The sequence below is a fragment of the Tachypleus tridentatus genome, chromosome 13, assembly GCF_004210375.1.
Source record: "Tachypleus tridentatus isolate NWPU-2018 chromosome 13, ASM421037v1, whole genome shotgun sequence".
Lineage (NCBI taxonomy): Eukaryota > Metazoa > Arthropoda > Merostomata > Xiphosura > Limulidae > Tachypleus > Tachypleus tridentatus.
In genome coordinates this window covers 215903679-215930333 of record NC_134837.1, presented here as the reverse complement: position 1 = coordinate 215930333, position 26655 = coordinate 215903679, and the positions used below count along the sequence as shown (strand labels likewise).

The 26655-nt window shown below is 30.4% G+C and overlaps 1 protein-coding gene across 3 annotated transcripts; it reads right to left on the bottom strand.

The window, feature by feature from the left end:
* Positions 1–8231: 8231 nt before the first annotated feature.
* On the bottom strand, positions 8232–22965 carry LOC143240376 (polyadenylate-binding protein 2-A-like). Of its 3 annotated transcripts, none has more exons than XM_076482699.1 (8): positions 22832–22965; positions 20370–20569; positions 17925–18030; positions 16358–16413; positions 15794–15900; positions 14887–14974; positions 13457–13578; positions 8232–10109 (listed from the first exon to the last, which is right to left on the bottom strand). In XM_076482699.1, the coding sequence occupies exons 2-8, from the start codon at positions 20565–20567 to the stop codon at positions 10076–10078; spliced, it is 711 nt and encodes a 236-aa protein (XP_076338814.1). In that variant the 5' UTR covers positions 20568–20569; positions 22832–22965; the 3' UTR covers positions 8232–10075. The 3 variants fall into 3 exon arrangements, with proteins under 3 accessions (XP_076338814.1, XP_076338813.1, XP_076338816.1); XM_076482698.1 differs by having other exon boundaries at positions 22827–22962; XM_076482701.1 differs by having other exon boundaries at positions 22724–22859.
* Positions 22966–26655: the final 3690 nt, after the last annotated feature.

The following is a 26655-nucleotide window of genomic DNA, read 5'->3' as shown; positions in this document are numbered from 1 at the left end:
CTTGGAATATGTCAGAACTTCCAATGTTGAGGACATTCTTGTAAAGGTCATAGATATACCATTAAAAGCCATAGATTAGTTGTTTAATTGAACTGTCCAGGATAGTATCTATTCCCATGACACTAAATAATTCCCTGACAGTAGCCCAACATGGCCAGGTTATATGGTGCTCAACTCTCAATCTGAAAGTTGTGGGTTTGAATCCTTGTCACACCAAACATGCTTGCCCTTTCAGTTGTAAGGGTGTCATAATGTTACAGTCAAACCCACTGATCATTAGTAAAAGAGTAGCTCAAGATTTGGTTGTGGGTGGCAATGACTAGCTGCCTTCCTTCTAGTTTTACACTGCTAAATTAGGGAAGGACAGTGCAGATAGCCCTCATGTAGTTTTGCACAAAACTGAAAACATATATATGTAGGAAGGATTAGTTTGGGTTTGCAATCCAAATTATGGAATATATTCAGTATTATTTTATCATGTAAATATCTAATAATTCTAAGAATACAAGATAAAATGGTAATTATGCAAGAAGAGAGTTATTGTCACAATTTTTTGCTCTCTCTGAACAAGCCTAAACTGAAGTTTTAGAGGTAAAACTGGATACACAGTTGTAAAAGTATGTAGAACTATCCAATTTATAAGGAAATAAAATTATTTAAAAAATTATAAATTAATGCAGAGATTCCAAAATTAAAATAGAAAACAATATCAAAGAAACATATCTGTCCCCCACAAAGGTAAAGAGTAATAATCAGGTAATTTTAGCAACACCTAAATAAATTAAACATTCAAAGGAAAGTAAAAAACTTGTAAACTAACAAAATTTATACTGATAACACTATGCTTTTTAATTATTTTAGTAGGTATACTGTTGTATAAATTGTGACAAGCTAGCAGCACTCAGGTTGTTGAAACTTGGTAGCATAGCAAAATTTCAGAGAAAGAAGAAATACTAAAAAGGATAATAAACGATTTACATTTTATAAATAATCAACTTAAATGATTAGAGAGGCAAGATTAAACAAGTAGTAGAATCAAGTTGTTGGATGAAATATATTCTTTCATACAAATATCAAATTGATGAGGTTAACTAATTATAAAAGAAATTGATTATTTAAAAATTATCAGGCCACATTTTAGTAGGTTTGGATGAATTGGAAATTAATAAATTACAAGAGGAAAGTAGTAGTCATTGAGACACAATGGAAACCACAATTCAGTAATAAGCCAACTTATAACTCATTTGACTGACAGAAAATTGAGATTGTGAGTTTGAATGCTTAAAATCAAGGGAATAAATTGTTTAACAAATCAATACATTGGAATATTAGAAGTCTGAAAATAACATGGAGTTCATTGAAAGGAACTGAACTGTAATCATAGTGTTAGCCAAAAATGTTTTGACAAACACAACAGAAGTAGAGAAATTGTTTGTATGGTGTAACAATCACAACAGCCAATGTTACATTTGCAATAGCTTAGGTTTATGTAAAATTAGAGTATCCATGAGAGGAGCGTCATAATAGTAACTGAAATATTTCAGATCATAAATAGGCTTTTTCTTTCTGCCCCTATTGTCTGATTTCATTATTTGTTACTTATTTATGATGTTTTATAACTGTATTTGTAAGCGTTGAATTCATGGTAAATGATGTTATCGCTGTTTATCAGGTTCAACCTTGATTGTAGCGGCTTGTTTATTTTTAGACTATTGCAAATGAATAATCTGTGCGGTGCCCACCACGGGTATTGACGTTTTGGCGTTATATAATCCTTCAGATTTATCGCTAAGTCACTACTGGGAGGAAATTTATTGGAAGTGTATTACAGAGCGCATCAGGTATAAAAAAGTAGAAAATAACAAAAAATCAAGAAAATTAACGTATGATTCTAGAAATGATTTATTTAATACAACCCGCAACTTTAAAGTAACACTCCAATTTTAAGCAACAATATTAAAATTGGTTACTGACCTAAGGGTTTGTATTAATTACATTATCCAATACATGTGTTCTGATTGAACAATACAGTGCAATTTGTGAATAAAGACATGAACATGACTAGAATAACTTAGGAACGAAATAAAAAGTAATAATATATCATCCACGTTAATCTGCTATATCCAGTGTTACGAAGCCTTTCGTCTGAGACCCCATTAGAACGGTGCTATGTATCCTGTTTTTAATATGTGTTTCGATACGATAATTGCGTGTGTTAACAACCATATGATCCAGTACCAAAAAAGTTTTAAATCTCAACATCTGCTCTTCAGCCGAGATGGTCACATGTAACCCTACCACATAACCAGTGGGCACAGGGATTGCAAACACTCAGTGTATTTATTCTCTTGAGTTCGATTATGTAGCACACTTAATGCCGGATGTAAGCTTAATTATTTATTTTCACATACAATTTTAGTTTTCAAAGGAATTGGGCTAAACTAAACGTTCAGGTGCTGTGGTAGCATTTTAACCCTACAATAGATAACCTTACACATTTAATGTTCATAGGGTGATTAATAACGTCTCAGAGTCATCGAAGTTAAAATCATCGGTCAGGATGATATATTTGAAGGTTTATAATATATCAAATAGCCTTACCCAAACAGTGCTTCCCCACTACGTTAAAATAGATCAATTTTTGAGTATTAGCTAAATATAGCCTCCTCTATTGCATAAAGGAAGGAATTACCAGTTCATCTTACTTTAAAATACACGCAAAATTGGAATCTTATTGACAGTTTGTATATTAAATTATTTAAATCACTAAAAAATTTAAGCGAAATAAATAATTTATAAGTTAACGTTTCATAATTACTATTTTATAAATTAAAATGTACAATAAATAAAAAATAACAAGATAACTAAGATAACAAGATAAATAAGAAGATAGTTAATTTTCTTGCGTTATTTGGAAACTTGTTTTTTCATCCCCCTGCACTTCTACCTTTGCTCAAGTTTTCATCGAATCTCGGAGATTTTGAATTCAGTTTCTCGTTGAATGTATTTGCCAGTATTTTTTCATATGGAAATGTTATATTTGATATTATACAGGATAGGATATTTGACATATCCTACTGCATGGGTAAAGTAAACGAAATGGTAACTAATCTTTAAAAAAAGACGATTTCGATTAATTTGGGGCAGCAGCGATGGATTATATCTTCCCCCCGCGAATAAGGAATGACACAGAAGACTTTAAAATAGCATACAGAAAGATAGTTTATGAAATTTTGGATGCAATTTGCGGCTAAATGGAAATTATGTTTCAAAGCTTGAGATTCTATACACTATAAAACAGGAAGAGAACAAAAAATATTTCCTGAATTAGTATTAAAATCATTGCAAGATAATAACGGAGAATGATATTCATAGCTTGAAAATTGAACTTTTCGTTTTATACGCTGACGCTGATTTAAAAGGAAAACCAGTGAATGAATTACTTTATTGTTTGCGAAATGCAAAAGAGTTACGTGAGTTAACCTTGACTCTTTCAGACACCAGTGCCTCAGTTGAGCGTTCTTTCTCTCATTTGTAAAATAATATACAGCCACACCAGAGATGCACAACGACAAGAAAGACTTGTAAGTTTAGCCTTAATCGCGATTGAGAAAAAGCTTCTTAATGAAATAAAGACTGATCATTTCTATGAAGGTGTATTGAGACTTATTCAATCAAAGGAAAGGAGGATGGAATTAACATATAAATAAAATAAGTATCCGAATACGTCTTGTTTTTATCTTTAATTGAATTACTTAATCCTAAATATGATTAATGACTACAAGTAATTAATTTTATCTTTATTGGCCGTCCTGTACATATCTTTTTTTTAATAAATCACCTTTTTATGCTTTTGCTTCCCCATTAGATTTCTTCTAATTTAATATATTTTCACACAAATATTAATTAACAAAAAAGAGATGTTTACTTTTAATTGCGAACTTGCGATAAATTATTTCGAAGTTAGTATTTATTTGAAGTATCATTTTTTGATACTGTGGTAGTACACTGTTACTTAATATGTTTCTGTTACAATTAATTCCAATAATATATCATTTATTCACGTAAGAATAAATCATACTCTATTATAGGGGTGGGCAACCTCGACTTTAGGTTTTACATCATTTATTTTTTATCGCAAACTTGGCCACCAGCAACTGCACTGCCTCATGTCATCGCTAATGTCGCGCGCTTCATCACTGCAACGCACTGTCCATTTCGTAACGTCAATCCGGTTTAGATATTTGTTGTCGAGTGTAGGTTGTTTTGCATGCGTTGCAAACATATATTTATTGTGCAGTTTTCAAGTGTTTAAATATATTTTGTTTGTAATCCCATGATATGGATAAGTGGATAATTCAAACACTTTAATTTAATTGATTCTGGCAATACTGCCGAAAAGAGAATGGCGCATGACTGGAAAAGCGTGATATGAGAATTTAATGAAAATTAGGAGTTGAAATTTGCAGTGATTGAAGGAAATAATAAGCCAATGTGTCTTATGCGTAACAAAGATTTTAGGAATAATAAAGTATACAACCTTAAGCAACACTTTAACAATTTTCACAACGACTTTGATGTAAAATTTCCAGTTGATAGCAAAAATCGTATCAATGAAATTAGCCATCTAAAAGCACAACTTTGTGAACAAAAGGGAGGCCTAAAAAGATTTTTATCATCTATAGAACTAATTACGTTAACTTGCTATAAAGTAGCTTGGATTCTAGCTCAACTGATGCTGAACTAGTAAAATAAATATTGATTGTGGTCATTGAAATTCTGTTGGAGAATTATGATTTAAAAATAAAAGATGATATTCTTCAAAAGGTAAATAATTTGCAATTAAGTCGAAGAACAATTGTCTGCAGAATCCTAGAGTTAGCGAAAGACATAGAAAATTAGTTGCTTCAACAACTGAAAGACTGTATTTTTCTTTAGCACTAGATGAGTCAACAGATGTTAGTGACACTACACAGTTGATATTTTGGGTTCGATATGTAACTTCAGATTACGAGATCGAACATGTGGAAAAAACATCTTTGAAAAATTTCTTGAAATGTTAAAAAAATCAATCTGTATTAAAAAAAAAACGGGTTTCTGTCACAACAGACGGTGCTCCCACCATGACTGGGGCGAAATTAGGATTTGTTTCTCTTTTGATAAGAATGTTAAGTCCACGTTGCCATCTTTCCATTGCATTTTGCATCAGGAAAATTTGTGCTAAGATGTCTAAAAGTGATGAATTGAAAAATTTGATGGATATTGTTGTAAAAATTGTAAATTATGTAAGAAATGGAAGCTGTCTTATCCATCAACAGTTTGTTGAGTTTTTGAAATAAAACAGTGACTGTAATTTTGATGATTTTACTGAGATTGCAAATGTAAGATGGTTAAATAGAGGAAAAGTCTTGGAACGATTTACTTCCTTATTTCCTCAAATAAAAAAGTATATTGTTGAAAAAGCTAAGATTGAAAATTCCTTTGAAATTGAAACTTTGTCATGGTAGTGTGATTTGCACTTTCTGTGCGACATGATGACTCACTTGAATAATTTGAATACAAAGTTTCAGGGAAGAGGTAAAGTAATAAGCGAGCAATCACAGTCTATTGATGAATTTCAATTAAAGCTAAACCTCCTTGCGGAACAATTACAAAAGAATGATTTGATACATTTTGCAAAGTTGAATAGTTTTCTAGAAAATAATAAGGACTATGATTTTTCTGATGCTAAAGATGATCTTTATATAAACTCGGTCAAAAATTATCTCAAAAATTTGAATCACGTTTCTCCGAATTTAAAAATTTGAAATTTATAATTGAAATTTTGCATGATCCATTTCAATTTGGCTTAGGAAATATCAGTAAGGAGAGTACATCTTTTCGTCTTTGGATAAGTGTGGATTTGAAGACGAGATGCTTACCCTGCAAAGTGTAGAACACAAAAGGTAAACAAAAAATGTTCTGTCAAAGAGATGTGGCTCACTATTCTGATAAATGAGTCTTTCAAATTTAAAGATAACAGTTTCAAAATTATTTTCCATGTTTGGATCTACATGGGTGTGCGAGTCAACATTTTCTACGCTAGATTTTCTCAAGTCTAGATACAGATCTCAGCTTACTAACATAAATTTAGAAGCAGAGCCAAGATGCTCTTTGAGCATAGATATTAAGCCAAATTTCACAAAACGTTTTGATGAAAACCATCAATTTTCACATTGAAGATTAGTTGAAATGCAGTTATTTTGATTAAACTAACATTTTTTTAATAGTATGGCCAACGTTGTTTTCATCAGCCACTATGAAGAATAAGTTTCTCACCCCTGCTCTATCAATATACTTTCATTACCTGAAATAAATTATTTCAATACATTGAGCAGTTTTTTATACCTTTACTGCAGAACTATTATACCCAAAGGTAAAAAAAAACAAAAAACAGTTGTCTGCATCATACATTTATCTTGTTAAAACCCTTACTCACATGTAAATTAACTCAACTCAACAGTTTCCTAATGGTGGTGGTTACGTATCTACCAGTACAACTAAGTCCACATTATGCTGAAATGGTAGTTGGAATATTTTTACTGATAACTAAGAATAATCTCTTATATCCAACAATAAACTGTTTTCTGTAACATCTAATGTATTATAAAAAAATCAGCTTTAAAGTCTTAAGTTCAAATTTAATTAGAGAGAAATAAAACTGGCATTCCAAGCACACGTGTGTGTGTATGCTTCACCTAAAAGATACATGATCGCTCATAACATTTGGAATAAATTGTTTATTCAAAAGTATGGTTAAAAGCCTTTTGGAGTGTCCAAATGATTCAAAAGCTCTTCTATTCTCCAACATTTGTGTAATGGTGAATGAAGCAAGAGAACTCGTAAATTTAAAAATATATCCCATAATGCATTATTAAACTGACAACTTAGCCTTGCACCTATTATTCATCCCAATTAAGAAATGGTTTTGAATTCATTAGCATAAATAAGTGTGAAGTTCAAACAGCGCACATTATTTGTTACAATGTATCTTGTCTTACGCCTTTTACCATGTGAAACCTTTAATTGTAGAATAAGCTACTGAAATTCATCAATAAACACACAAGCCCCGGTGGATAAGGCACTCGACTCGTAATCCGAGAGTTCGAATCCCCGTCACACCAAACATGCCCTTTCAGCCGTAGGGGCGTTATACTGTGTCGGTGAATCCCACTATTCCTTGGTAAAAGAGTAGCCTTCACTCTAGTCTTACACTGCTAAATTAGGGGCAGCTTGTGCAGGAACTCTCGAGCTCCTTTGTGTGAAATTCAAAATAGTATTTCTTCTCGTTGAAAACAGTTATTTGTACAGAGAGGAGCTTTAGCATTAACTAGTTAACTCTGTGATAAAACAAAACGAACTTTTTGTAAGTGATTGAATAGTGTATATTTTAATAGGTTCTGAAAACTGACCAAGGTTACACTGTTTACTACCAGTTTCGGATAGTTTTCTAATAAATGCTTTTGCATTGTGTTGTGATCAGTCATAATCCATCTTAACTATACGCTTGTTTCACTGATGTATCTAGTATCTAAAAAATCAGCTTTTGGCGACTAAAGTATCTGATCTACAACCGTAATTCTTTAAATTCATCATTTCTTCAAGATCCATTCTTAATATATTTTCTAGTTTATATAAACACTTAAGTTTGGACAACATTACAGCCACCTATTTTGGTACTGTGACGTTTGCTTTTCTTACTAATTACGATCACCCATGTTCGTAGCAAACAAGTTTTACTTCGGAGGTGTTGATGTAATTACATACCATTAAAAACCAAAAATTACTACTGGCTTATTTCCGTTTGTTTTACTGAGTTGCATTACCTTACTTTCACCAATCCCATCTTTACCTTTTGTCTTTTTTACAAGTTTCGTTTTAAATATTTACATGCGTTTTTGGAGTTCTCTACTGAAAAAGGTAATATTTATTATATGTTGGACTAACTCTTAACCATAAAACTCACATGTTCCTGTGCCTACTTTAAGACTAACTAACCAGATTTTCAGAAAAAGTTATAATTAACTGTAAGAGAAAGATTTAATAGTTAATAACGTTTTCAAAAATAAAATTTCTCATATGTTTAAGTATGGTTTACTATTATATCTTGTAGCATGTTAAATTTACTTCAATTTTACAATATTGTAAACTGTGGGGAGCAATTTACTAGAACTTCACAATAGACAAGAAAATGTACATGAAAAATATTTTATTTTCTGAAAATCTTACAAGTAGAGAGCCCGCCCGAAAGCTTGAAGGACAAGCCATCAATAGCTCTTGACTTCAAAGGCTGTAGAAACCTGAAATAAAGCCACTGAAGATAAAATGGAAAAGACAAGACAATACAAACTAAAAAGGAGAACTAAACAAGGTGAAAAACATTAATGAACATAATTTCTCAAGACACAACCTTATGATTAAATAAAACGTATAAAAACACTTACAGATAAGTCACTGGAATAATTTGCACTTATTTCAGGTTTAATTCACCCTGCAGATCCAAATTTTCTCACATTCTTAAACAAGACCTTTTCAAACAACAATTCTGTATACTTAAAAGGGATGGGGGGGGGTACTTAAACTGTTAGATCAGAAACTGTTTGTAGAACAAAAGTTAAACAATAAACTTATTAACCTATCCCAGATACACATCAGTACAATATTAGTATATTTTACCAATATCTGTTACACAATTTCTAAAAATTTGGCAATGTATCAAATCTTAAAAAAACTAACCACTATTTCAGTTCTTGGTTTAACCTAGACACCTTTCTCAATAAAAACACTTGGTGTATTTTTATCCTCAAAACACAAGTACCAGCTTACATCAAAAAAGCATAAACTTTAGCAAGAAAACTTACTACTAGAAGCAACAAACTTCTCTCATGGAAAAGGTCAACAATTGTAACTCTCTAGGCTTATCTATGCCTTCAAAACTTAAAACTATGCCACTAATTGTGTTTATAATGAACTATGATCTAATTGTAAACATGATCCAAGTATTACTTAAATCTTTTATGTAATACATAACAAGACAAAAATATAAATATTTACCTGAATTGAGAAAGAATAAAACTATGGAAATTATACCTTATGTTAGCACAGGGAGAAAACAGAAAAGTTATTAAGGCTCAACCAATTTTAAAATTATCAACTAAATAATATGAAAAAAAATAAAAGGATTTTCCTTGCTTTAGGCCTACAAATCACAAACTGAATCAACAATGAAATATGGAAGTATATACATGGTGTCTGCAGTTTTCCAGCACTTACTTTATTTACATCATAGTAAAATCCATTTATTTTAAAAGTATGATTTTGTCCCACTGTAGTTTATCTACTCAGCAACTTCCAAGTGGATGATGACACTTACACAAGTCACACTGTTACTAATATGGTTTTAAACAACTTTCTATGTTGCACTTGGTTTGTTTTAGCCTAACAGGGTTGATGATGAGGCCCAGTATGTAAAATGATTTTTTTTTGCTCTAAATTTTGTTTACATTTTTGTATAACAACTACATCAAAAGCAACAGTGAATACATAAGATGGGAATTACGTACTTGGTCAAGGAGTAACATAATACAAAAAAATTTTCTTATGACAACATTTTTCAGTGATCTTAGTAACATAAAACTAATTCACCACTCAGAAGTTTCTAACAAACAACTGAAAATTTACAAATCATGTTCAAGGTTTTTTTTTTCAATACCAACAGGAAAACGAGGCATGCTGCAGTAGATTTTGATTACTACTTTTGCCTCGTATAAAATCATGAGAAGTTCCGTAGTCTTTAAAAACATTTACCAATAAAAACAACCTGAAAACCCAATATTCCTTTTTTTCTTTTCTTATGAAAACAAGAGATTTCTTAGTCAAACCCATGAATGTGCTTGCCCACCAATCTCAGGTCTATGAAACAAGCTTACATCTCTGGCCTGTGAACATCATTACAATACCAAAGGCAGTTTTACCTCAATAAAACTATACCAATGAAAAATTTAGCCTGTTACAAGACCTTATCTCAGGGATAACCTCAGTACGGAGAAAAGAACCACCCTCGTCTGCTTCTGAAACAAAGAAATATTTTTGTTACATTACATATTCTGCAGTCAAAATGTTATAATAACTAACACCTCTCTAAAACAATAAGCACCCATGTTAAGCAAAATATTGGCAATCCAAGAAAGATTTTAGACTTAAAAACCATGCTTGTTCTATAGTCTTCAATTATTTATTTTCAAATTTAATAATAACTTAAATTATGCATATTTTAACAATTTTTATCAAAAAACAATGTAAAAAAGTGAAATTTTAGCATTACATATTGGTTATTTAGTTCTACTTCATAAAACAAATTCTCCAAAATTTAAAACCTTCATCTCTATTGTAGCCACAGGCATGAGCTGTAAAGTTCACACGTTGCTGGCTCTAAAGCACACACTCATTTTTCCCAGTCTGTTAACTTCACATTAATCTAATGTTTGTGTGCCTTATCTTTGTTCCACTGTGAATAGCTTGTTCACTTTAAAAGGCATTAATATATAGATGATAAACTCTATATTATATACTAAGTTTTAATTTCTTAATATCAAATGAAAATTAAAAAATTCAACCATTACTCCTGTAGTCATGTGATTTTGATGTTCTCACAATTCACCATTTTAGTTCATATAAATTCAACAATTTATTTAGTGTCTATAAACACAAGCTGTAAATAACAAAACCAAACATACAATATTAACTGTCACTTCCTCAATTGCCAATATGATTTTTCAACCCACAACTTCCATCTATGCTGATCTTGAAGGCAGCTTTAAAAGACATTTTTATCTGATGTACATTTAACAAAAATAATTTAAGTTTGTAATTTGGCAAAAACAGACGTTAGTCACGAGTAGGACTGTATGTACAAACAATTGTTGCCATTTGCAGTAATAAAAATTATTCACCATCTGTGGTTTAGCAGAATACCCACAAATTAAAATTCTGGGCCATTCTACCCAAGTTGTAAAATGGATGTTTAAAAGGTTTACAAGTTTTTCTCTCTCTAAATAACCAACCTAAAAGGTGGGAAAAGCCTATTTAGCTATGTATTCAAGTAAACTATTTCACACCAAGCAACACATCACTGTGTGAAAATCTGCTAAAACATTTCAATAATGATGTGTTGGCCTTCAAGGAAGAATAAAATGCCTATTTTGCACAAGCCAGACAATAACACCATAAACTAAACAAAGAATGTTAATAGCTAAATATTGTGATTATGAATATAATCAAAAGACCTGGCAACAAACGATACATTACAAATAAAATTACATTCACTATAAATCACCATTAGGGTAGATAAAATAAAATAAAATATATTTTTGTAAAAAAACTTTGAAATTCATTTAGGTTATTCAAACATTACATGAACTTTTTCTTACCATTAAAATCACCTTTCACACATAATCATTCACTTATAGTATTGCCAATTCACAGACAAACATTTAAAACAATTTTTTTGTTACAACCTATCAGTAAAGTTTACTAAAAATTTTTTCAAATTTCATAAAGATACACTCAATACGTTCAGTTACATTATTTATAGTTTTACGGTGGTTATCAGATCAGCCAGATTGCATATGCCTCTATCCATAGTTAACTCTGAGAATACAATAAAACTGTAAAAATTAGTCAAGCTTGCTGTAGTCAGTTGAAGCATTTGCTAGTTATAAATGCTTAGTTTTTGAAACTGTATTTTTTATATGTGCTTATACATACACATAAAAAATATGCAAAGATTAGCACAGGCATAGCAAAAAATTGATGAAGAACAGATGATCAAATAGGGACAGGGAAAGATGCTCACTAAAATCAAGTTCATTTGGAATGCATTCCAAGCTGTAATACCAGACTTATAGCCAGCAATTCTTCTAATCAACATAAAACAAATGCAATCAAAGTAGCAAAAACCAGTGAATACACAGCTTTGATGGAAAACAAGAGTATATGTGAAAAGACTCACATTAAACTGCTCTTTAAGCCAATCAAATGAAGAAACAACTTGCAAAGAACTGTACAATACTTTTTTCAGAAAATCAGATGAACACATAGAAAGGTGTAAAATGTTTATGGTCCAAAAGTGTTAGGAGGACTGCTGCCCAAACATGGATGTACTTCAAAATATTGAAAACATTCATTGCACAAAGTGAAGTAATTACTGCTTCTCTCTAGTCTAACAATGTATGTAGTAGATCACATTGTTTCTTTAGAAAAGAAATTTAAGAGATAACTGTCACAGATTTAGCAAAACTAACAGACAAAGATATTGAAAGATATTTTAAGAAATTTTAAATGAATCAGCTAATTAAAACTCTGCCCATATGTATATTTTGTGTTAATCTAATTGATAATTTGTTTGATGAATCTTGTAGAAGGTTTGACCAATGAACGGTTAACCATCCAGAACAAAGTACTTAGCAATTATGACATAGGATTATTTTATAAAAATGTTGACATTATTTATGGTAAAGAATATTCAAACATTTTAATCAAACTTTTATATTTCAATAACTACTCTCTAACCAAATTCTTTAGAAACTTCAAGTTGGTGGCTTGTATGCTTAATCTATGAGTAAATGACATAATAATAACTATTTGTTTGCAACTTTTTGTGTAGTTGAACAAACTACTACACCTAATGGTCACCTGTTATACAACAGAACTGATGCAATTTCAAGAGAAATTTTTAGAATATTTCTATAATTAAAATATTCCAATTATATTTTCTGATGTTCATTTCTGATAACAATATTACTGTAACTATGTGATGAATGTAATATAATAAATGAAATTTTTACTTACAGAAAACATGGTAACTATTAGATATGAAGTTATCTCAAAAATATTTCTGGCAAGTTACAGTGCTTGATAAAGAGCGAAATTATATTGAGAAGAAGCCACTAGTCAGTTATAAATATGTTAGTCTTCCAGTACTTTTATGAGTTGTAACAGGAAATAAGCTGTTTCACAAAGCAGAATAATGTACAAGAAAAAAAAGTCAATAAGTATGAAACAAATCAAAATTGGTTAAATATACAAAAAGAAACATTCTAACGACCAATGGGAGAGCAATTAACAAAAAAGTATTTAAGTGTTTCAAAACAATTTTTTAAGAAGATTCATAAATTAAAAAATATTAAATTATTTTATGAATTATTACTGCTATTTGGTTTCACATTTTCATTCTAAAACATAAAAGATTGGAAAATAGTTTTTAATACCCCTTCACACTGGAACTAGTTAAATACATTAGATTTTCTAAAATGTTACTTAAACACATTAGCTTAGAGAAAAAAAAAAAAGTCTACAGTAGAACAATTTCCATCAATTAAAGATGTAAAAAAACTCTTCTTCCACACTGTAAACTCACCTAAAAGATCTTCTTACTGGCCTATATCCATAATAAGGATTTCGACTTCCCCTACGAAATCTACCTCTAGGGATTCTATTAGTTGTACTGATTCCTGGTCTATTCGTTCTTTTTACCATTACCTTCAACAGAGTGCCAAACTTCAATGTACATAATTTCACATCAATTCCAAAACAGTTAAATAAATTTTGAATAATCTTGCAATAAACTAATATTATCTTGCATAAAATATTTAATAAAGTAACAAAATATAATACTAAAAACAAGAATTTTAATTTTTAACCCTATCCACACACACAGGACATCTGTACAAAGTGAACATCTTAAGTTTAAAAAAAAAATGTAGTAAAATAACTGTTGAAATTAAATTAATATTGATAAGTCAAATTATCTTAAGAGTTGATATCTTATTATGCAATATTCATTTATTGTAACCAGTTAAGCTCCCAAGTGTCAACAAAAGATTTATGTATCCTGAGAACCTATTCTGCACATTCAAAAGTCCAAGTTCATACTCTCTAATAATTATTATCCCTTCAAAGTATGAGAACAGTTACTGATGAGGTTCATATTTCAAAGTTGCTCAAGGCAATTACTAAATATCATTAGTTATATAGCTGATTTATAAAAAAGGAACATTTCAGAGTAAATATAATCTAGTTTATACAGCTATTGACTATAAAACTTCTGCACTGGTGAACAAGTTTAAGATTAAAATTAAAATAAATAATGTACATTTATTAGATATAAACTGAAAGTGACACATACTAAAAGTTGAATCCTTAGTTCATCAATGCATTGCTAATTTTCTATGATTTTTAAAGCCACTAAAATAAGTGCATCAAAAGAAAGAAACATATCCAGAAAACATTTGTCAAGTTGAACTGACCAAGTATATAAAATGAAACTTTGATTAATAATAATAATAATTTTAAGATAGAAGCAAGTATCTTTAGCATTATTTTTTTAAATATTATACTGTTTCTCAACAAAATGTTTGAAATTTAACCTAATAAATGATAGGACCACTAAATAAAATTGACTGTTTTCTGCTTAACAAAATTAATATATTTAGTAACTTTGTATCACATTTATTGCAATCTGGTTATGCACATCAGATGTACAAACAAGAACCACAAAAGAAAGTACAAAATTTTAAATTTAGCTAAATATGTACTAGAATGTCTTGTAATTTCTTAGAAGATTCAACAATAAAGTTTAAACAAAGAAGTGCCCACTGTGACATTCAACAAAATTCCATACTACTACACAATTGTGCATGTACAGGTAAAGCATATGTACCCAGTTAAACAATTTTTACTATTGTGATCCATTAACAGTGCAGTACTCTACTCATTTCTTTAGCAGAAGAATGGTTTTTATCAGTAACCCAAATGGTATTAAGTTGTCTTTATTAACTGTTTACAAACCTTAATCTGTCTTCCTCTAAACAGTGATTCATCCAATGCCATTGCAGTGTGAACAGAGTCTTTATCAACAAATTCAATGTATGCAAACCTACAAAAAAACAATTTCAAAACTATGACACAGTGACATTCTGTTAAGTTTCAGGTATATTATTAATATATGTAAAAGTATGGTGACAGTCTAAAGACAGTTTTGTAAAACATAAGTTCTGTTTAAATAACTAGATATTGTGGATCCATTAAGTACAAAGATTATAGCTGCCCTTTTCATTATACAGGAAAACAACTGGGGATAAATGCTGCCATCTTTAATTTCAAACTTCTGACTCATGGAAAGGCAAATGTATTTTTTCACTTGTAAGCTCATTGATTTAATTTGAGGAAACATTTAACCAAATGTAATTAGCTTTAAAGGGAATGCACTGATGAGTCAATTAACAAATATAACTAAACAAAAGTAGGAAACAGTACATTATGCTAATCTAGATGTACAGAAATCTAAAACCCAATATCATTTTGCAATTTTCTAAGGTTCAACATCCACGAATTTTGGTACCATGAAGCTTATTTATAGTGTGTAGAGGACAAGTGAAGTAGAACAATATTAAGAAAACTAATAGTCCCATTATGAAAACTGGCAAGTTTTATTTTTTTTATGTTTTAATTTAGTTCTTTAATTGTTCAAATAAGCACATTTCATATTAGCAGTTTTTTTATTATAAAAAGATCTTACCATTTAACATATTCACCAAACAACTACTATTTTAATAACTGCTTCTCAAGATACTTTTTGGAAAATGAAATTTACAAAATAAATACATCATCTTTAGTGTGATTCCTTCACCAATAATTTTTTTTAATGCAAGTTATTTCAACTTATTTACAGCAATTACATTTAATAGAATCCTACCCTTTGGGATGACCAGAGAACTTATCACACAATATTGTAACTCTGTTCACAGATCCACAACCATGGAAATGACTTTCAAGTTCCTCTGCTGTAGCACCATAGTCTACCTACAAATAAAAATATTTACTTCTTTAGGTATTACTTTTATAACTTATGATTTGGTTAAATCCATTGAATGTAAAAATTAAAAAGTTTCAAAATGGTATATTGTATTTTTTTTTCATATTATAAGCAAGCCCATTTAATTTTCTGAGAGGGCTCAAACTGTAGAATTAAGCTATAAAATATTAACATTTGATCGAACTACCTCAGCAAAAATTAAAAATAAGATGAAACTAACCTATTCCTTCACAAGTTTCATGATGTAAAAAACATAACATACTACAAATTACTTAAGTGAGTTCTTGCATTTAATACTTGTATTTGAAGTATCTAGCAGAATAACACTTGTAAATTAAAACCTCAAACAAGTTTTTGTTGATTTTTAGTCAAAATTATACTATTGTGCATTCAATTTTTGTCAGTTTAATTATGAACACTGAATAATTCTAAAATAATGCTTACGTTTCCCACATATATGGATCGATTATCAATCTCCATCTTCTCTTCTGCAGACAGAACTAAAACGAAGTGGAATTACAAATTTGCATATTGTTATATTTTCAACTGCAATTATTTATACACTAATATTTTTGTAACTCAGTTTTTACTAGCATCAGTTAAGAAGTGAAATCAAAGATTATTCATCAGTCATATGCAATAAACATCATCTGCTGGTATCTACAATAACCAGATGCAAAAATGTTACAAGACCATTTTTTCTGTGTGTCACTTATGTTCTTCAAACAACTGTGTATATTTTAAAACCAACAGCATGTTGTTTGGACTTTTGAAAGAATAACCTTTTAAATCTAATATTATTCACTATTTTTAGCTCTTTCACACCATAGTGAGAAGGGTCCATCTACAAGGTCAAAATTTCACAACTGAATTTACAAAAATATGGAAGATAAACTTTAGTTGTTTCTTCCACACAGAGGAATTTATTATTTCATAGTTGAAATTCATTGAATAAAAAGTTGTTGTTTTTTAATTAAAATATTTTTTCATTCATATGAATTGTAAAAATAAATTTAAAAATTAAAGCTTTAAATACAGCAAGTTAAATTAAGGCAAACAAGTATCAAAAACTTATACCAACTCTTGAAATATTTACTACTTGTTAATAAATGTTAATATTTTTACAATGATGTGAAGTAAATAATTCAATTTATAACAAAACATTGTAAATCAAGAAGAAATTAAGGTCCAGTTTTAAAGAAAACTGGATTTTTAATAATAGAACCACAACTTTTTACAAATTTTTTAAACTATGTGGCCAATAACTTGCTTGTGGGTTTGAGGTCTCTTATTAGACATCTAAAAGTCCATAAAAACATTACTGTAATTAACACCTTTTTAAAGTATTTACCAAGAAAATAAGCAATTTTAGTGAGTACTGCAGAGCAAGTTCTTAAATTGTGATGTATACTAGTTTAAAGGGTTAAGAACAAGCATTTGTTCGTAAATGTACATATTTTCATATATTTAAAAATCTCTCTCATGAAATTAAGCACTTAAAACATCTCAATTGGTAAAGACCTCTGCTGAATACAGGATTCATACACTTGACAACAAATAAAATTATCTAATACTACCAGTAGCATGAACTAGACTGAAAGTATTGAATATTCAAAATTAATACTCATGGTGAATCGTAATCACGCTAAACTCATGTTGACCTCTTTTGGACAATGATAAATACAAAATAATATCTATATCAATTAACATGTGCATAGTGTAGTTTCACTTCTAAGTATCTTGTAAAACTGTTCATCAAATGACTGTTTATAACATTTTATTTTTCTAAAAAAGTTTTTAAGAAAAAGTAAGCAATTATGTAAATAAAATGAGTGAATATGTATTTTAAACTGCAAAACCTTGCATAAATATCTTTAATATCAAATTCAATAATTTAATATGAAAAATAAACGATATCAGATAAATAGCATTTTTACATTAATAAGAATCTAATAAATAAATAGCACTGACTACAAAGTAGTCCAAAGCAAAAAAATAAATTAGCACTTACATAAAGGACTTAGATTCATCTGTTTTTCTACCTCGTTTTGTAACTGCTTCAACTTTTCTGCCTCTTCTTCCATTTCTTGAACTCTCGCTTTGATGGCCTCAAGTTCCTGTCAAATGTATATTTGATTGATAAAGAAATCTAAATGGCTTGTAATTAATTTAAAAATGCATTTGTGCACAACTGATCAGTTAAATAATGTCACTCAGATTTCTCAGAAGTCTAACATGTTTAGACATCATTTCAAATGTGCAACAAAATATCGCAGACTAAATGTTATGAAAACAAACTATTTCACTAATGTGAGTATGTGGAAAAATCAACCATTCACTAGGCCTACAATTGTTAAAATTAATATTACAGATCATTCTTCGTATCATGCAATTAACTCAGAAGCACCAATAACTGTCAATTCTGAGTTCATATTAACACATTTCTTACATTATTTTACCTATATGTACGTCAGAGAATTCCAATACACTTTGTACAAACATCTTTTACAGGCCATGCAAAATTAAGTTTAAGTGTTTAACACTATAATTACAGCTCTCCCCATGTACTGTGCAAGCCACAAGATTTTATTTTGTTACATTCAAAATTTAATTAAGCAGTTATCTATTTACATAAACAATTTATTTAAATTTATCTCAGTTTTTTTCTGTACTCTAAACTTTATGTATAGAAAGAAGCTAGGTTAATTGTCCTGTTTGAATATTCTCTATTCGAGCCTTTTGTGGGATAAAGGAATGAAGAAGGGACTCTTGCCTGATGCCACACCCACTACACATACAGCTCCACTTTTCAGCCAACTGTACATGATTGAGCTAAATGTTTCTAACCAACAGAAAAATCATATTCAAAAATACTATTTCTCAAAAATTCTTTTAAATTGGTATTGAGAATTCCACAGAGAAATCATCAAACACTCTTAGCTCTGTTGCTGTTTGTGTTTGCACTACTTCAGCATTTTTTTTTCACCTATAAATGTTTAACATAATTAAAATTTTATTTCAGTTTTATACTTTAGTTAATAATGCATTATGTTTTAAAATACACATTAGAAAAATTTTAAACCTTATGTACAAATTAAACTACCTAGGTTTAATAGGCAAATGACCTTACGAAAGCTAAAGTGTCACTGAAGAGAAAGCCCGAAAAATGTCCAGTCGTGTGCGTTAAGTTATAATGTTAAAGGACAGGGAAGGAAAATAAAACATTACAAGCAAACATTTCCGAAAATTAAAAACTAACAATTAAGAATATAAACTAAGAATATTTTCAATATTATTTGATTGAAAAGTTTTTTATTTTTAATTTTAAACATTTTACTCTGTGTGTAATATATCACACACACACACACACACACACAAAGATGAGGAGAGTCTTTAGTTGATAGTTCAAGCACAGATTTGAAATCAGATTCAGAAAATCCATAGCAAGAATCTCTTCACTAAAAATACTACCCTATATAAATAAATAAATGGCTATCAGCTCCCTACTGGGTCTTACACTGGACATTTTTCTCTGTCACCACAAACAGAATTGGATCAACAACTGACATTATATCTCATTCTTTGTGCGCAAAATACTTGTAACCTTTAGCAAAACCTTCAATTGTTGTGAATATATATTAAAGCTCAGCAATTGTAAGCATTGTTGAACTGTGCATTATTCTCCATACAAGAAGTAACCAATTGTATTCAACCTTGCAACTAGTGATTTTAAAATTAAATTAATTAGAACAAGACTAAAAATTAGAGGAAAGTTATACAGTAACAATCATCATTTGTCTTCTTTGAAGATTTTTTTTTACCTTAAAGAAATGTATTGTAACTTACAAAACAATTTTTCAATGTTTTTTAATATGCATTACCATTAATACATATTTCAATAGTATTACTGCTAGTGCTATATAAAGCAGAATGTACTTAATTAACAATCTGTTAGTCATATGGAGCATCCATGACTACAAGTTTAAGCCTAAGTGGGTTAAAACTTAAAATAAGTTATACCCACCAAACACCTCTAGTGCATAAGACAATTTGAACAAAATGTTCTGATAAAAAAAATGGCAAACCAATCAACTTATCTTGTTATAGACAAACTTGTAACACTTTAGAAATTTCAGTACTGGGGACAAGTATTAAAACATAACAGTATCTACAAACAAAATCAAGAAATTCAGACAAAACTTCAAACACCACTGTCCGAGACTGGGATCTTTGGGATGACGGATCCATGTCCCCAAGTATCATTCCATGTGTACTTTTTACACATATGGTGATACTGTTTGTACTTTCTATTTCCTAATTTCATTTTTGTACACTTTTAACAACTTTTCATGGATGGATTTACATTACTCTTGATTACATAAAATAATAAACAATTCATGATTTAAAATAGTGCTCTTTGCCTTCTAAATTAATTAAGTTCCATATTCTAACTTACTTGATCTTCCAAACACTGATCACTCACTTCCTCACCTACACTTCCAACAGTTTCATTAACAGTTTCTGCTTCACTGACTTCATGATGAGGAGCTTCACTGTCAACAGAATTATTAATTTCAGGAGCAACAGACTCTTCAACACTTGCCATTTTTATTTGGTTGAATAACTCTTTAAAACTTTTGAGGTGTTGAGTCATTCCTGTAAATAAAGTTTGGATGTAGACAAAAGTTAGCATTAAGTGATTCAAAAATTAAGTTACCTTTGTTTTCAAACAATTAACATTACACATCCCTAATGGCTACTTAAAATAGTAGATGAAAATATTGCCTGAAATACTACATATGCATTAAACAAGCCATAAACACTTGTTGATATAATCTGTTAAAAACACTAGAAGCAGTCTAATGGTAATGGTAAATGTTAACTTTCTAGAATTTAGACTATAGGTCTCCACACTCTTAGCAAACTTGTGCCAGTTGTGGTCAACTAAGAATCCACAAAACCAACCATTCCCACAACATCTACAAAAGTAACAGAAGGTTTAATTTATATTTTATTCTACAAATATAGACATGAAAACAAAGAAGATGGTATACAGATGTCAACCACACTGTATCCATGTAATGTATTCAGTGCCAATGAGACCTTTTACCAAATGCCAGGACTCATTAGACTACCTGTGATACAAGCACTTGTGAACTACATGATATTGAAGTGCAATTTCTTCAATTTATATATCAGAATTAAGTTACAGATTATGTTAACTACATGCAATCATCACTGTCATGAAAGTAATCTAGCATCTTTGATTATCCCAAATATATCTAGTACTTTTAATTTCAACTAAGCTAGCTGTCACAAAAATTGGAGTTTGCAATTATTCCATCTATGTAGGAAAATCAAACTACTGCCATTACAGTTGCTATGTACAGACCTACACAACGGGCTATCTGCACTCCACGTAACAAGGTATAAAACCCCAATTTTAGCATTATTTCATTTCTTAGCTATATCAAATGATAAAATAATCAATTAATAAGCATGAAAATTAACCTTTTTTACAACAGCTGGGTGGATTCCACCCAGTCTGTATTCTCCACATTAACCATAAATCAGTTATTCTACAACTGTTTAAAATTTATTTATTAATAATTTGCTAGAACATTTATTTCTTTTTGAATGTTAACTATCCAACACAGTAATTTTAAAATTAAAAATACTTTAATGCATCAGAAAATTGTCAAATCTCACAAGCAAAATATCTAACCTTCATATAACTATCAAATATTTTTAGAAATAACTTTTATTTTAGTCATTATTTTCACTACCAATGTCATATAAATAAACCTCAAATGATAGAGTATACTTGTTATATTAACAACTGTTTAATTTCATTTACTTACATTGTACGTACACTTATTTCATTTGATTCACGTACCAATTTCAGTTATATTTTCATTTGATAAATGAATAGAGGTTATACTCTTATACAATCAATTTAATTACTCTAAATTGCAGATTTAAATGCTACTGTATCAAAACTAAATTTAATAATTTTATCACCCCTTAAAAGGTTATTTTATGAATAATTATACATAATATTGCATGTTCACTTCTTGATAAAATATTTTTCCTAGTCAGCTACCCTATTTTGAAAATTGATGGAAAAGGAAACATGTACATTTTTATTTGGAGATGATACATGAAGCACTCAAATTTTATAAACCAACTCAAAAAATTTCCCCAAATAACATCAGATTTGGGATTTGAAATACATCATAACATTGTTCTGATTTTTACATGAAACAAATAACATACCTCTAAGACACAATAAATCAAATCACATGATAGTAATAATTAGAAATGAACATATTAATTTTCTTTAAGCTGTAATCCTGCAATTGCACAAAGCAAATTACATCTATTTGAAACGGCTATTAATAGTATAGCTGTTACAGTATTACAACGTTAATATTTCCTAGTATTACTAACTTTTTACTATGGAAATCAATGGTAATGGTAACTGTATTTATTTAGATTAAAATTAAATGAGACACCAAAATTACTAGTTGTAGTACTCGCAGTATTACTTGTTTTGTATTATTATCGCTACTATTCATACTAAAACCACCAAACTAAACGTAGTAAACATACTTCACATCTAATTTTCTGAAAAATATAAAGAAAATTTATAAACCTCAGTTAATTATTACATTAAATAACATTTAGCGTAATCTACGTAATTGTTTGAATCAACATCGATTACTTGAATTAGGCCTAGACTGGACCCATTCATTAATACTTTTAGAATTTAACCATTACTAATAACCGATACATCAAATACGCTTTTACCTGCTTTACATATAATATTTTTGAAAATTATCTTAAACAAAAATGTTATATTTCACATCTACATTTAAAGATGTTAAAAGATTTTAAACAACATTTTCACAACCTTGCCATCCACACCCACGGCTACTCCAACCCAGAGGCTCTAGAAGACTATCACATTCTTCTGTACTGTTTTATGTTGCAACTCTGAAAAATAATACTCAGTGATGTCGAGAAAGATAATACGCTATACACATATTTGTATGCTAATTGAAAAAAAAAATTTTGAGGATAGCACTAAAATAAGTTACTTATTTTACATATGATTTATAAGTAATATTACTTAATAATATAATATCAACATGTAGCTAGCAATTAATTTCGTTATTTTCACGGATGTACACAAGGGGAAATCTACTAATCGCAGTGTTTTTCTGATGCAAAAAAATATGCAATTAAGTTATAGCACTACTGCTTGTGGTATTTAACTTTTTTTTTACATAATCTTCATTCTTCTTATATATTAGCATGTCCCCAAAACCTCATAAAATTTGCCTGTAAGGGCTTGTTCACATCAGCTTTATTAAACTGTTTAAAATGTTTTTAATTATAATGAATGGTGAAGGATCGTCCATTGTGTATGTGTTCTTATAGCAAAGCCATATCACACTATCTACTGAGTATACCGAGAGGAATCGAACCCCTAATTTTAGCGTTGTAAGTCCGTAGACTTACCGTTGTGCTAGCGATGGACATCGTCCATTGAAAGTTTATGTTAATTTTCTATAATTGATAGTGTAATGTCAATTCCTAATCTACATATCTAAAAATTCTTGTTGAAAAAGTCGACTTCGACTGTTATAGCACACAACAGTAATAATGCCGTAATAATGAAAGTTTATTTGGTTTTGAATTTCGCGCAAAGCTACTTAAGGGCTATCTGTGCTAGCCTTCCCTAATTTAGCAGTGTAAGACTAGAAGGAAGTATTTTTTTGGTTTTTGTTTGTTTTTTGAATTTCGGACAAAGCTACTCGAGGGCTATCTGGGGTAGCCGTCCCTAATTTAGCAGTGTAGGACTAGAGGGAAGGCAGCTAGTCATCACCACCCACCGCCAACTCTTGGGCTACTCTTTTGCCAACGAATAGTGGGATTGACCGTCACATTATAACGCCCCCACGGCTGAAAGGGCGAGCATGTTTGGCGCGATGGGAATACGAACCCGCGACTCTCAGATTACGAGTCGCACGCCTTAACACGCTTGGCCATGCCGGGCCAGAGGGAAGGCAGCTAGTCATCACCACCCACCACTAACTCTTGGGCTACTCTTTTACCAACGAATAGTGGGATTGACCGACACATTACAACGCCCCCCCCCGGCTGAAAGGGCGAGCATGTTTGATGTGACGGAGATTAGAATCCGCGACCCTCGGATAACGAGTCGAATATCTTAACCACCTGTGCATGCTGGGCCCCAGGAAATAGACAGACAAAAGGAAATGCCTTGCACTGACATGAAAGTTTTCGAAAGCAGATTTTTAGTGTCATTTCTCGTGTTCACATTGTAAATGCCAGAGTATTGGCAGCAATAACAACTTTTTTTTTTTTTTACAGTGCAAGATACTTAAGAACAGGGAGCTGCATGTTATCAAACGATTGAATCATTAAAAGTGTTGTTTTTTTTTTAGTAGTGAAAGGAAAGAATATGTGTATCTTAATTTCGTGATAGAATTTATAACTGAATTGATGTATATATATTATTAATCTAAATTCACCTTTTGTAATTATGTATATGCATTTTGTGTCTGTATTCATGTTTTAATACTGCTGTAATCTGCAAGTTTAACTCTTCTGATGTATATACGCACCATATATGTAGATTAATTATTATTAAAGGGTTACTAGTGACACTGTTCATTTTTATATTTTGGGAAAGGGTGTGATAAGTTGTTTTAATGAATCGTACTTCTGGCCTCTTGTATGTTTGTTTGTTTTTTAATTTCACGCAAAGCTACTCGAGGGCTATCGTAATTTAGCAGTGTAAGACTAGAGGGAAGGCAACTAGTCATCACCAACCACCGCTAACTCTTGAGCTACTCTTTTACCAACGAATAGTGGGATTGACCGAAAAAGTCGGGATTGATAATGTAAGATCATGTGAACCTCAACTGGTCAAACTTTAATCAATTACTTAGATTGAAAGAGGATTATAAATACTTGCTTACAACCATGATCTACTCTGAAATTCATCAGTAATGTCATTATAATTCTGTTTCTTTGTCAAGCAATATTTCTAAATATACAGATAGCACCATTAAACATTAATTGGCCCACACGTTATTAGTTTATAACAAATTGTCTCCAGTTTCCATGCAAATTATCTTAGTAGTCTTCTTGGGTTACTTTTTGAAGCTACTCCTCCACATCAGTGATTCGTTACTGTGTTTTCATCCATGAATCTTTTCAGACATTACGAAATAAATAATCGCAGAAAGAATACAGCCAACCTTAGACTTTTCATCTAAAAATCTCATCAGTCAGGATTAACATACGTGGTATTATTATTGTACATTAACATATACTCAGATAAAATATAACTCCATAATTGCATGTAGAATTAGTACTGAGAAGAATCTAATGAAGACTAAGGAGACATGTCATAGTTTTTGCTACTTGACTAGATCAAATGAAGAAGTCTCTCAAAACATCAAATAACATTTTGCATCAGAAAATTCATTCAATAATTCAAAAAACGAAGGTAGCAACGCTCTTTCAGTCTTTTTTTTTCTAACCACATGACCATCTTAGCATATGCAATAAATCAAGCAACTATAACTCGACATCAGAAAGATATCTCCATTAATGAAACTCTTTACAGTAGCTCGAAAAGCGAGGGTTATTAAGTCTTTCAGATTTTATCAATTTTTTGATCAACAAGCCATCATAACTTGTTAATAATTAAGGGTAAATTAGATAATGTAAGAGATGTACTGTACTGCTATTATCAACTGCTATCTTGAAAAGCTTAGACTACCAGTTCATTTCAATCAGTAATCATACTGTCAGTGAATGTCTTAACTCAAGATAATCAGCTAGACCCATCCATATTAACTGATAGGCCATTGGTAGTTGCTCATTCAACTATGGTGCTATTTTTTCTCCTCTAAATTTAACATTTTTGCAGTCAGCTCACCTTGCTGGATGAGTCAATATAATTTGAAATGAATTCTCATTCAAATATCAGTGATATGATTCAAAACTATTGAAACTGTGAACTTTTAATTTGGTCTCAAGGTGAAGTCAGTCTCTCATTGCTACTAGATCAAAAGCATCTGCAGAGATTACGTCTTTACCAACCATAATTTAATAAATTCCACTTTTGTGTGCATAAGCATGCATTTTCTTGATTTCAATTTCAAGTTTGCTTTCTTTATCCACTGGAATACAATTCTCAGGTTATCAACCAATGACTAACATACAACCAAACACAAAACAGTTACTGATGTAGACTATATATCTCTCCCAATGCAGCTTTTTCAAAATAAACTCCAATAGTCCGTTAGAAGTGGTAGACGTATTACTCAGACTGAGTTGGATGATGTGAAGCCAATGAAAACCATTTTTCATACCAAAAGCAGTCTTATGTCTGTTTTCATCATCCAGTCTGACTTACTAGCATCCAGATTCCAGATGAAAAGTATTGAACCAACACGAACGTTTTAATATATATAGACATTCATCTGTTCTTGACAAGCAAAAAGCATCTAAAATCAACACAGAATCTTGCTATACCTTTCTATTTCTCGACAATCACTATTAGAAACGACCAAGCAGTTTTTTGAAATTGTATGATCTTATCCTTTAACATTTAATGTATTTCAGTGCTATCTACATCTCAAGTGATCTCTGGCATAATGATTGTTTGATTGAATATAAGTTGTCCATAGCTGTGATAG

Bases quoted from the DNA above. Each gene is read 5' to 3' on its own strand.
- LOC143240376 (XM_076482699.1), bottom strand. From the start codon at position 20,567: ATGACTCAACACCTCAAAAGTTTTAAAGAGTTATTCAACCAAATAAAA. The intron at 16,414-17,924 runs GTAAGTGCTAAT...ACTTCGTTTTAG, and splicing joins GATGAATCTAAGTCCTTTAT to TTCTGTCTGCAGAAGAGAAG. The intron at 14,975-15,793 runs GTAGGATTCTAT...GTTTTTTTGTAG, and splicing joins TTCTCTGGTCATCCCAAAGG to GTTTGCATACATTGAATTTG.